Source organism: Nesoenas mayeri (genome assembly GCF_963082525.1).
Source record: "Nesoenas mayeri genome assembly, chromosome: Z".
Taxonomy (NCBI): Eukaryota; Metazoa; Chordata; class Aves; order Columbiformes; family Columbidae; genus Nesoenas; species Nesoenas mayeri.
Window position 1 is genome coordinate 62,523,647 of NC_137542.1, and position 13,051 is coordinate 62,536,697.

General features: G+C 39.5%; 1 protein-coding gene across 1 annotated transcript in view; it reads left to right on the forward strand.

Annotated features, from left to right (window-relative positions):
* The first annotated feature begins 289 nt into the window (after positions 1-289).
* Positions 290-13,051, forward strand: part of TBCA (tubulin folding cofactor A) — a 33,763-nt gene continuing 21,001 nt past the window's right edge. Inside the window, exon 1 of the mRNA XM_080362124.1 lies at positions 290-431. Coding sequence (XP_080218250.1) covers positions 379-431 — 53 coding nt within the window. The 5' untranslated portion in view covers positions 290-378. The remainder of the gene's footprint in view (positions 432-13,051) is intronic.

Sequence of the window (13,051 nt, forward strand, 5' to 3'; positions counted from 1 at the left end):
AGCGCCCTGGGAGCTGTTACCCTTCCTTGTTCTGCATCTGAGGGTGGACTCGCACTTTTTTGCCTGTGTGCTTGTGAGCTAATGGTAAAAAACACTAAGCGGCCCGACGCCGCCGCAGCCCTGCCTAGGCCGCTCCGCGCGCGGCCCGGCCCTCACTGGTCGCTATGGTGACGACATCATTCCCCCATCTCCCCCTCGCTGCCCGGACGCCCCCACTGTTCCGGGATGGGGGGAGCGCGGGGCCACTCCCCCGCTCCCGGTGGTTTCTCCCAGCCTGGCGGTTCGGCGCATGCGCAGGGCTGGGGTGCGCAGTCACGGCGCTGGGCCGTCCCCTCGCAGCCTCCGCCGCTGGGCCCTGGCCCTCGTCGTTGCCCCGCCATGGCCGACCCGCGTCTGAGGCAGATCAAGATCAAGACCGGCGTCGTGAGGCGGTGAGTGCGCCCGGGGTGAGGGAGGGCGCCGCATCTCCAGTCCCGCCGTGCCGAGGTGGCGCGCGCCTTGGCCGTTGGGAGCCGTTGAGGGGACGTTGGGGGAACGTTGGGGGAACGTTGGGAGCTGTTTGGGGAGGCCGAGGGCGCTCCTGAGGGGGCGAGCGGAGAGCAGGCTCGGCCCTGCTGCGAGCTCCGCGGGCGGCCTCGCTGCCCTGAGCGGAGAGGGGGCCCTGCCGTGGTCCCCGGAGGCCCCGCCAGGCCGGGCGGAGGAGCTGCCGGCGGGGCTTCGTGCGTTGCGGGCCGTGCCGGCTGTGGGGCCGGGGAATTGTTGGCGGTGTTGTTGCGCTGGACGGGTGTGCCGGGGTGTGCCAGAGAGCGGCCCTGGCACGAGTTCTGCCATTGCTGCCGCTTTCGTCCCCTCGCGCACCGCCCTCATTAGCAGGCCTTTCTCTCTCCAGACGACAATTAAGCGGGAATTTGTTCTGTTTCGTTAGTGATGTTGAGAGCTCAGGGGACTCACGCTGCCCCGTCAGTGTACAGGGCAGTCTCCTTGGATAACATGCCCAGGCATGAAGTCTTACCTGTTTTACCAAAATAAGTGCTGAATAGGTCATTTCTTATTTGAAAGTTTACACTGCAAAATCGATGGTGAATTCATAATCTGAGTATCATATTTTACTAGCTTTAACACAGTCTTATTTTTTAAGAAAAGCTGCAGTTTAACTGCCTGAATCCTTCTTGTTACAACTGTAAACACATGGCTTTGACATTAAATATTTGGTCACAGAAGGGTTTATTAGGGTTACATCCTTCAAAGACTGCGCTGGCTCAGGCAAAGAGAGGAATTACTATGTGTGCCAGATGAAGATGTTAAATAGTCCAGTTTCAGACAAACAACTTTGTATTATGACTAATAATTTCAGTTAGTAAAAGATTAAACAGCAAGATGGGCACACTTTCTCATACCTGATAAGCTGTGAAAGACTGGACTTGCAGACTAGAAAAGTAAAATGGATACAGATTTATCACTCGGTTTATGCTAGATAAAGGCACTTCTGAGTTCCTAGGTTCCAAAGGTTCTTAAGGACTGCTGTAAGCAAAACACTGATTATATGATTGTAAAGTTTTGTTTCCTGTCACTACACAGGTTGTGCAAGTCATGAACTTGCGTGTTATTATTAGGCTAGAAAGATTTGTGCAGTCTTATTGAGTGGCTTAGTGACTGCCTTTTGCTTTGGGTCCATTTCATGACCTGTGTTGTGGTTACTGGCTTTCCTGGACAGGAACACTGTAAATGACCCCTGTCTGTTTTTAAGTGGATGGTGGTTTGGGTCAGTTTTTATAGACAAACTGTTCTGAGATATGGGGGAAACAGAATTACTTATCATTTTTTTCAGTCGCTGTATACTTTTTGTTAGCTAAAAGTATAACTCATTTGTCCAGAGACTTTTGAGAAAGTTATTTTATCTAATAAGACACAATTTTACTTTGCAGAATTTGTAATTTGTACAAGTTTCACTACTGGCTTGTTGCTGCTGTTCGATAGTTTTACTGAGAGAACTGTGTGGTAATACTGAATAGCTTCTCAGGTGACCATTGCTGAATGATAACTCATCACAAAAGTTACCTGAACAAGCTTTTTCCTCATGCTCATAGACTGGGAAACAGTGAGGAGAAAGTCTTTACTAGGCATTGAACAACTGTGTGGAGACACCAGCAGAGCCAGTGCAGTGTTCACATGCGTTCATGTAAGTGTTTCCATGGCAAATGCTTTACCATGTGGCTATGTCCCTTTGGGCCTGGAAGTGGCCTAATGCAGATAACTGCACATGGATCTTGCTTGATGTCTGTATGCTGCTGTCCGTAGTGCTTTTAACACAGAGATTAGCTTGCATGTTCCTTTTCTCCATTTCTCTGCTTCTGTAGTTTGAGAGAGCTGAGAACAAGATATTAAAATGTAGTACTGTGTGCTTGTCCTGTGTAAGCAATTTCTTTACTGCTTAGTGTGGCTTTTCTGTTAGTTCACTTGATTCATGGAAATCCATGATATTTTGTTCCAAGCTTGTTGCATGCCAGTTACAAATTAGATTGCTTAAATCCACTGGATATTAGTTCTGTTACAATGATGCTAACACAGTTCAAGTTATATACAGTCAAAATTAACATACACAAAGTTTCTAATGTTCCTATTTTGTTCTTAATAGTAGCCTTTCCCTGATGGTATACTCACCTTTTTGCTGCCTCTCTATGTACTAGGGCCACTGGTTCAGTTCAGTAGTGGGGAGGGGACAAATTCAAGCAAAGTCATCAGCATCCTAAATCCTTTGTTGAGAGGAGTATGATGTTGATTGCTTTGTACTTCTCAGAGTTTGCATATAGAAATGCATATAAAAAATTCACATATTTTTCTTTCTTGTTTTGCACTCCACATTTTATCTGAATTTACTGCCTATGGTGTGTATTACATGTGTTGAATAATTTTTCTTTGTTATCCTAAAACTGGTTTTACCTGTCTCTCGGGGTTTCATTCCTTTGACCAATATTTGACTATTGGTGACACTGGGGCATTGCAGCATCTTCCTGTGTCTGTTTTCAAGGGCTTTGCTATCATCCCCTCCTCCTGCTCTCATAAGATTTGATCATTTATGCTACTTTTTTATTCTAAGTCAGAGAGAACTCATTTTTGTTAGTAACAAAAATCAATACAATAGTGTTATACCACAAGATTGTACAAAGCTTAGCAAAAATAAGAAGAAAGGTAATTCTCACCTAGTCACAACAGCATTTACAGTTGAACAAGTAAAAAAAAAAATCTCTACTCTGGCCAACATAAGTTCAGGCAAAGTCTGACTATTCCTGAGAACTATTTTATGAACCTAATACAAATTCTGTGACCTCTTAAAAACAGTGCTTAATAAGTTACAGTATGTTTCAGGGGTACTGTGTAGGTGGGGATTCCTCTGAGCTGAAACAATTGTCATTTGTGACAGGAGAAGGCATGTTGTTGGTCCGTGATGGCATAAACTAATCCAAATGTTAGGGCTGTTACAACCTCCTCCTCTGTGCCCAGTGCAAGGACCTAGGTGGCCACACATATGTATATTTCAGGGAGCTGATACACCAAAAAATAACCAGGATTGAAAAAAAACCACTATTTGAAGGATGAGGCCTGTCTGGTCTAGCTCATCACACAACTGTACATGTTTCAGGGCTAGTACAAAGAAAAGGAATAAAACATTCAGGGAAATCATACAGATACCATCAACAGGATCCAGGTTTGCTTTTGGAGCATGGCTGTGTGAATAGGCAAGTAAAATTAGGTTATGTTTGTTGTGTGGTAACAATAGGCACATCTACAGTTACTCTGCAGCAGCTGGCATACTCTAAGTGAAGGTAGCTTAAAAAAAAAAAAAGGCGAAAAGGAGTTATCTTACATTCCCATAGGGGAGATAAAACAGCAGCAGCTCCTACTTCTGTGATGGCAGCATGCAGATACAAGAAGAGGTGTGGCTCTTTCCCACTCCACCCTTCTTCAACTAGAAGCCTAGTTACGCTCTACCACATTGGGTATGCATGTGACTTGAGTCAGGTTAGGAGCGTTAACATTGCCCTCTTATTTTGGACTAGAAAAAGTATATTTGTATTTATTCCTAGTGTGTGAGAAGGCTCACAAAGAGGCTTATTAAACATGCCATAAAGGAAATGGCTTAACACTTCAATTAATTTTCCTGAGTTTTTTCTGTATCTGCAGTTTAGAAAAGTACATTGAATTTAGCCTGTAATACTGATTTTCAGGGACATTCAATGCTCAAGCTATAAGAGTATATAAAAAAAGATAAGGGTCAAGAACCATTAGGAGGTATTGAACTTTTTTTGACATTTTGTCTTTTTTTTAGTCATCTGCTGTATGACATTATTTTCTCTCATTAGTTACATAACTAATCTTTTTTTTCAAACTAAGAACAAAGCAGCTGTTCTGCTCTGAGGAGGTTTTCTTTAATCTGTTTATCATAAATTCTTTGAGTACTGCCCTCAAGAGACTATATATTGTAAGTCGTGGGTACTTTACTTGCCTTCATTTTTCTTACATTGCTATGTGTAAGTGAAAAATTTGAACTCTGAATGGGGAGAACCTTTTGATAGCCAGACTCTTGATGATTGCATACTTTCATTTGTTTGTCATTCAGAAAAAGTAGATTTGATGAGCATGAATAGTAATGTTTGCTGCATTTGTGGCTTATGTCCTAACAAGCAATATTTCTGCTTTAATCCTTTCAAAATAGTCTTACACTCAGTAAATCCAGACTTGGGCAACTTGCTGGATAGTGAAGGAATTGATTAGAAGAAAAACAAAGCAAAACAAAATAAAACAAAAACAGAAAAACTAAAAAAAAAATCTTATTCTCATTTCAGATTGCCAACGATTTTTAAAACTACTACAAACAAAGTAAGCTGGGTCATGTGAAAATAGTACTGACATTTACCCATAGTTTCCATCTGATTAAGTGGAAGTGACACCAGTAGATTAGAATGAGACTAAGACAATTCACATTGCAATTGTGTTAGTTTAACTTTAACAATCTTTTAACAGTCTTGTTTAAATGTGGCTGACATACCATAATTACAAATCTACAAGCCTTGATTATAGAATTTTACATCATGAACCTATGGGGAAAGTGTATTGATTTTTGTGAAGCAGCTCTTTTTTAAAACCACCTTTCTAAAACTATGGAATCTTCCTAAGATTGTTCTTTTGCCTGTCGCACTGGTGTTGACACTTTTTTTTTTCTTTGTAAAATATAATCATATTGCCAACCAATTTACACTGGTTTTGTTTTTTGTCTTTGTTTGTTGTTGTTGTTGTTGTTTGTTCGTTTTCCCAAGCACAGAAAGTTCTGCAGATGATGTGAAACTATTTATTTTTAAATATAAATTTAAACAATTCTTTTGCATTGAATTATTTTACCAGTCTGTTCAGGATACATTTTGTGCAAGTAAAGTATGAAGTGTTGCAGAGAATGCAGACATTCTTTTAGCTGTATGGTGACTCTATTGCTAATTCAAACACAAAACTAGTTTGTTTTCTTGGTTACTCAAGAAATACGCTATGTCTGGTGGAAATCACAAATTTTCTCAGTCTTCTTTCTGTCCACTATATGAATTATGGTAGCTTTCTTGCTTTTTTCCCATTAGCCATCAGCACTAACTCTAATTCTTAGGGTCAATATATTGAAACTCATGCCTCCATTCTTTATTTGTGTTATAATTAGAAGATTGTATGCAACAACTGCCTGCTAGCTCAGTTAATGGGAAGGGCTGGCATATCTTATACAAAACAGGTATTGAGGAATGATGTGTAGAGCTGCTCAGCTATACTGACTCAGCATGATAAAGCAATTTATTGTGTTTACAGTGCATATCCAAGAGCACAGGGATTCAGGAGGGTGAATATGTTGCATGCACTCTTGGATACAAGTTGACTGCATTGAAATTAAATAACCTTTCTTAAGTCACTGTCCCACATAAAAAAACTGTTTAATGTGAAATGGCTGAGAAAAGAATGGACTTGCATTTACATAGTAGTGTCTGAGTTAACATCTGTGACATACACAGTCATCAACCCAGATAATTATTTGCAGGATAATTGCAAGTTGACTCTAGTCTCCAGAAATGAAACTACTCGTTTGAAGAAGTTCCTATTTCCCTGTGTTTTTCAATGCATGCATTATTTTAAACTTTAGGAAAACCAAACAGTACCCACACATATCTTGAAAAGCTGTGAGAAGAGCCACAGTAGTTCCTGTATTGATTACATATTGTGTTGGTTTGTTTTGTTTGTTTGGTTATTTATTTATATTTTTAATGGTTTTGGTTTCATTTGTTTTACCTTTTGAGCAGACCTAAACACTAGTTCCTTTTTGGAAGTATCTCACAAATTTAAATTAGTAATGGTTAGATCTTGAAAGGATTGCTTTCTTTGCATTCCTTCCTCCATGCCATTACCTCTGTTGAAGAAAGATCAAAGCCTCTGGTGAAACTCATGATTCTGGCATCTCCTTTTTTTTGGTCTACAATTATCTTCTGCCCCCTGAGGCAAAACTGTCTTGTGCATGTCCTACTGACAACTGTAATCTACTGATGTTGTCATTTTAATTTGCAAAACAATGTTGCACACCAGGTTTATCACCATAGGTATCAGTAGGATGCTACATTAAAGAAAAAAGTTTTTTGGTTTTGTGGGGTTTGTTTTGGGGGTCTGTATGTGTATTGTTGGGGGGTTTTGTTTGTTTTTGTGTTTTTTTGGTTGCTAGTTGGTTGGTTTTTGTGGGTTTTTTTGGCACGAACATTTGCAAAGCAATGGCTTTGCAACCTTAAATTCCTTAAGCAGTCTATCAAAAGTTTGGAAATAAATACAGTAGTTACAGTTGCTTGGCAACCTTAGTTTGGTGCCATCATGCACACGTGTAGTACTGTTTTCTTAGTTTTGATCATATGTACTTTTTTTGTGGCATTCTTACTCATGGCATGGAGCCACATATTCACCTATGTGGATTAAGCAGTTACAAATAATCATTTTGTGCTGAATTAGAATGTGGATCTAAGGAAAAACTAAAAAATTACATTAAATTTATGGTAGTGCTTTGTATACAGAGGATGAGTTACAAGTGGACTGACAACCATAATCCATCCTGGCTTGACTTTAAGTATTATTAAATTATATATATCATATATGTGGAAATCTCATTCAGAATCAGGAGGTCCATCATATTTTCGTTAAACTGTATTGTGTCTTTACTGAGGCATTGTGAATTGCCTACACACATAATATGATTGTAATTCTGTTTAATTTTGGCCGTTACTGTAACACTTCCAATTGGTTATCCTTAGTTGGAATTGAGGGCAGGGAAAGTAAACAGACTCTCTGCCTTTTCTCCCAAACCAGGGTCTTGACTGAAGATCATGACTCAGTTATAGAAGGTAAAATGGAGATCTGTGGTAGCCCCAATTGTTGCCATATCAGAGGCCCCACTTCTTGTTCTTCCTTCTCTAGAAGTGTTTCTTAGCATTTACAACTTCCCATTCCACGCCATGCCCTTCTTTCTTGGAATTTTTGGCACTGCATGGTCTCTTCAGGATGGGCTGATAAATTTTTCATTTCTTTCCAACTCTTCAGCCCATCAGAAATGCTCTTCCAGCTCTCTTGGTAGAGTAGCCCTTTTCTTCTTTGCCTTCAACCATCAAAGTTGCTTTTTGCAGTACCTCAGCAAAATCTTGATCCCCAGCCATCATGACCTTTTGCTTTTTGAGTAGCCCATAATTTAAGAGCTTTCGTCCTGGTTGTATCTATTGGATTCTTCCATTCCTCTTCCTGTCTCCATGCTCCCACTGGTTGCTGGCATTCAGGGATGCCCCAACCAGGGCAAAAAGGGGAACTTCAGTTGTTGCTACGGCAAAGATTTAAAAAATCTGCCAGAATGTATTGCAGGAGAAGGGAAATAACCGTGTTGAGAGGCAAAGACAGAATGTGAAGCCCTGGAGATTCAGAGAAATCTCTAGTAACAGAAATGCTATAAAAATGTTAAAATAAAGTAATTTTTGACTTGGAATAATTTTCTGACTTCAAAAAAACTCTGCCACTGGTTTTCATAGTGTGCAAAATAGTAATCCATGAAAAAGCCAAGCTTTCAAAGTTAACTTGAAATGTTGTAGTAACTCAGTTCTGTAAGCTGTAGATGCAGAAGAGGCTAAAAATCATGTATAGTTGTGCATGGTTATATCTTGACTGTTAAAAGAGAAATCTTATCTTTTGTGATGATTTTGTCAAGAAAACGAACACATAAACTTGAAATCCTATTCAAATCAGAGAGCATTCACTCATGGCTAAGAAAACATGGCAGTTTGTGATAACTGTGTCCAGTATTGTATTTCTTTCCTCCTTTCATCCTCCTTCGTTGACTTCTGCTCTTAGGCCCCAGCCTGTAATGTGTGTGTGCTTATGTAGCCTTAGTGAACAAGAGTGTAAATAAGTAATTTGTAGTTTTGGACCTGATATTTAAGCTCTGCAGGCAATGACTAGCACAGTGCCAGTGTTACTGCAGTTGTTGAATTACTTGTGCTATAATTGTGCATAATGTTAATACTTACAGTTTATTATACTATAGTAAAAACTGTACCCTGTATAGTTGCACTATTACGGATTTTTAGGTTTGAATCAAGTCAGCATAGATTTTTCATTACCTAGTCAATACATGCTGTCAGCTTTGGGTTTTCTGTGTTCTTAGGCTGAATCCATGGCACATTAGCATATACCATGGTTAACAGTAACATTAATTTTGAAGAGGTGCACATCCTTTCAATAGTGAAGCTATTCAATAGCAAAACTGAGAAATTCCCTCTCATCTTCTTCAGACCTCCACTGGGTTTGCTCAGTCCAGCCAGGGAAGTGTTTCTTACATTGATTTTCCTAATGCTGGAGAGCAGTCTTTATTTGGTGGCACATAGGTGTCATTCTAGCTCATGTAGAACCTGATTTGTTGGCAATTGCTGGAGGTTGAGGGAAATATATCAAGAATAGTAGTGTGTGCTTGCTCTGTCCTTGTACCATTTTACCATTTGTATTCTAGGCATCCACTAGTAGTTCCTGCCTGTGACTGTAGCTCAGGAAGATAGAATTTTTGTCTACCTAGTCCATAGCATCTTAATTTCATTATGCATTTGGATAACTCATGTTGTCTATGCTTTTTTCATCTGTCAACCTTCAGATAAACCGGGTGCCCTTCCTATGATCAGAGAGGTAGATCTGCTTGCTACTGCTAATTATGCAAGTACAGGAGATGATGCTAGTGTTGATGTATAAGGATGTATAAGGTGTTGTGGTTTAACCCCAGCCAGCAAGTAGAACCATGGCAACTGTTTGGTTACCCTCCCCAAGTGGGATCAGGGAGAGAATCAAAAGGGAAGGGAGAAACATGAGAGTTGAGATAAGAACAGTTTAGGAAGACAACAACAACAATAATAATAATTAACATATATATATATATAGAAATGTACAATAAGGCCGGCACAAGGTAATTGCTTGCAAATACCAGTCCCATGGAGCTGATCACAGAAGAGCAGAGAAGAGAGTATCCTGGTCCTGAGTAGCCAATCCTGGAGAGAGCAAAAAGGCAAAAGGCCAAAACGGCAAAAGGCCAAAAACCAAACTAACAAATAACATGGAAGTAATACAGAACTCCTGAATGGACCTAACGAACCATAGAAGCAGACTCCAGCCATATATGGAGCATGATGGTAAAATGGTAGGGAATGTTTCATTGACCAACTGGGATGCCAATCTAGATGCTGTTTTACTATTCTTCCTCCCTGCTGCTATGAACACCTGCACCTGGAAAGTTGAAAAAGTCCTTGGTCTCCTTCGCAACAGCCAAAACTTCAATAAGTTCATATATTCTTTTCATACCAACTCCAAAACACAGTCCAGCTACTGGAAAGAGAATATTAACTGTATCACATGGAAAAGTTGTGTTATTGCTTTCTTCTCACACTAAATCCAAGACAAAATACCATGCTGGCTTCTAAAAATAAAATATTCTAACTGCTATCAAGAAAATTAACTTGATTCCAGCTAAATCAGCATACCAGGGTAGGAACATATGAACATATGTACCTTTGTGGACTGAGAAAGGAGGAGGATTTGGTGCTCTTTCGGCAGCAGCCAGAAGTTAAAATAGTCTAAACCATTTTCAGCTTTGCACCCTAAACAAGTTAGGAGTGAAGTCCCTTGAGAAATCAATGTAATGCTAAATTTGGAGGTCTCATGTCCCTCTTCCCTTCTCCAATTCTCTGGTCTCTGATGCTAGTCAAACATTTTGCTGAGCTTGCACAATTTAATTAACCCAGGAGAAAAACTGTCAGCTTTTTTTTTTCTTACTGTGTTGATTTCCTGCTGTTTTGAATTGGCTTATGGAGAGATCATGTAAGCATTAGTGCTGGCAAAGATGTATGCTGGGTGGAGGGGGAAGACCTCTGTTCAGCAGTGGTCAGCTTTTTGACTACTTGAACCATCTTGTGTTACTTTGCCCTTCAGCTTGGGGAGCTGAAGTGGGGGAGAGGAAGTGAGCAGAAAAAGATAGATGAGGAAATATTAATAAATATAATGGTATGGAAAAGGTAATTAAGTATCTACTCTTTTTTTTAAATTTATTCTACCTTAAGATTCTCTCAAGCTGTTTGAGCTCATTTGGTTTAGCCTGCAGCTTTTAAGTAATAAAACTGTGTTTTTTACACAGAACATGCAAGTTGTGAAATTGACTGTTAAGTGATGTGACAGTCAAATGTGTAAAAGATTTTAAAAGGGCAGCAGCTACAGCCAGCACCTGACCTATTGTCTGTTAAACATTGATGGTTTAGTTTTGTTTTCAAGTGTTAAGAAGTCCTTAACTTGATTTCTAAAGGCACATATAGCACAGGAAATGCCACTTTAGGGTTGATTTATTTCTTTATACCTTTTCCCTACTAGTTAACTGCTGGCTGGCACTGGAGACAAGGTCTAGAATAATTTAATCTTATGTTTCTACTTTTTTATTTTGAAAGATTGGGAGAAGCTAGTAAAATACTATCATTTTGTTTGGGTTACTTTTTCCCCTGTTTCTAGAGGTGCAGACTTCTGCTTTAGTGTCCATGAAAAATCACTAAGGAAACCAAGTTTGTTGTCAGTAGGTTTAAGCCAGGCATGTGGGAGTCTTCACTTCCATTGAACTTTTATGTGAAGTTCTGAAGGCTGAAAAGAGCTACTATAAATGGAGACTTGAAATATGAGAATAAGCTAATATTAGATGTATGCAGTTGTTTGTCAGTTTTTACTTATTTGACTTTAGATGTCCAAGGAGAGGAATGACTTAAGAAATTTTGGTCAATAGATTAAAAGGGGGGAAAATGAAAGGAAGACTTTAGTCACTAGTTAGTACCTTAATTTTGTACCATGTTGTCATTGTTTAATCCCAACCAGCAACCAAGCACCACATAGCTACTTGTTCCCTCCCTACTGGTGGGACTAGGGAGAGAATCAGAAGGGCAGAAGTAGAGAAGATTCATGGGTTGAGATAAAGACACTTTAATAAGTAAAGCAAAATCCACACATGCAAGCAAAGCAAAACAAGGAATTCATTAACTCCCATCAGCAGTCAAATGTTCAGCCACCTCCAGGAAAGCAGGGCTCCACCACATGTAACAGTGACTTGGGAAGACAAACACTATCCCTCTGAGCATTCCCTCCTTCCTCCTCCAGCTTTTCTACTGAGCATGATGTCATATGGTATGGAATATACCTGTGGTCAGTTGGGGTCAGCTGTCCTGCCTGTGCCCCTTCCCAACTTCTTGTGCATCTCCAGCCTTCTGTGTGGAAAGTCCTTAACTTGGTTAAAACATTGCTTGGCAACAACCAAACCGTCAGTGTATTATCAACTTTCTTCTCATACAAAATCCAGAACACAGCACTATACCATCTACTAGGAAGAAAACTATCACAGCTTAAAACAGCCTCAAATCAAATGCTCTTACATAGTTCTGAAAGTCCATGGAACTTAACACTTGCTAGAAAGCAGAATGGGATGTGGAAACTGTAGCAAAATATTTAAAAATGAAAATTCAGATTTTGCATTCTTTTAACCACAAAATCTATAATTATTCTAGGTTGTGGTTGCCTCTTTGTTGTAGTTTTTAAATAAATTATTCTTTATAGCAACTTTGTTAATTAAAAAGAAAAATCCTTACTGTCTTAAAACTTGAGGCCTTATTTTGAGACTCCAAGATAAAGATTGAAGTGTGAAGAAAAAAATTCTGGCCAAACTGCATACTGAATGGATGTAGAGAATAAAATTATCAGATCCTTGTTGACTTTGTATGTTTGTATCTTTTTAGACTTCTTAAACAAAACTGGACTTGAAAAGGTTTCTCTATCTGCTTTCCAAATATTTTTATGCATCTTGTAGGTGGTGTAAGAAACTACTTATTCCTTTCAGAACAGATCAACCTTACAGGTACATTTTCTGTTATAAATCTATGGGTGTCAGTTTGCAAATGTAATTTAGAGCAAGACTTTTGGCCCATTTAGCAACTTGTGGATGTTAGGTATACAGTGACAAATTAAGCCCTTGTTTTATTGGGCTGTGACATCTTGCTTTGATCATACAAATATCTTTAAGTCTTCTAAATAATATTTTTGTACAATATTTTGGGGGCAAGAAAGTGCATAACACCATAATGTCTCATAGATATTTACTATATTCCTGTTGATGTCCATCAGTTCTGGCAGCTGTTAGCCCTGTATGTCAGGAAGGAGGGAGCGCCATAGGAAACACACTGGCCAAACTCCTTAGAGTGAACAGGAGGTGTGCTTGCCTGGCAAATGTAGTTGCTGAAGAATGACACCAGTATGAACTATCAGGACATGAAAACCATGGAACACTTGAAGTGGCTCAGAGAATCTCTGATGATTCACATTAATAGATCTAGTTCTGTTTACTTAGTAAATAGTCACAAACATGGAATCCAAATAAATATCTAAAGCAGTCTTTTCAGGAAACTGAGAAATATAGTGCCCCGTCCAACACAAAGTTCAA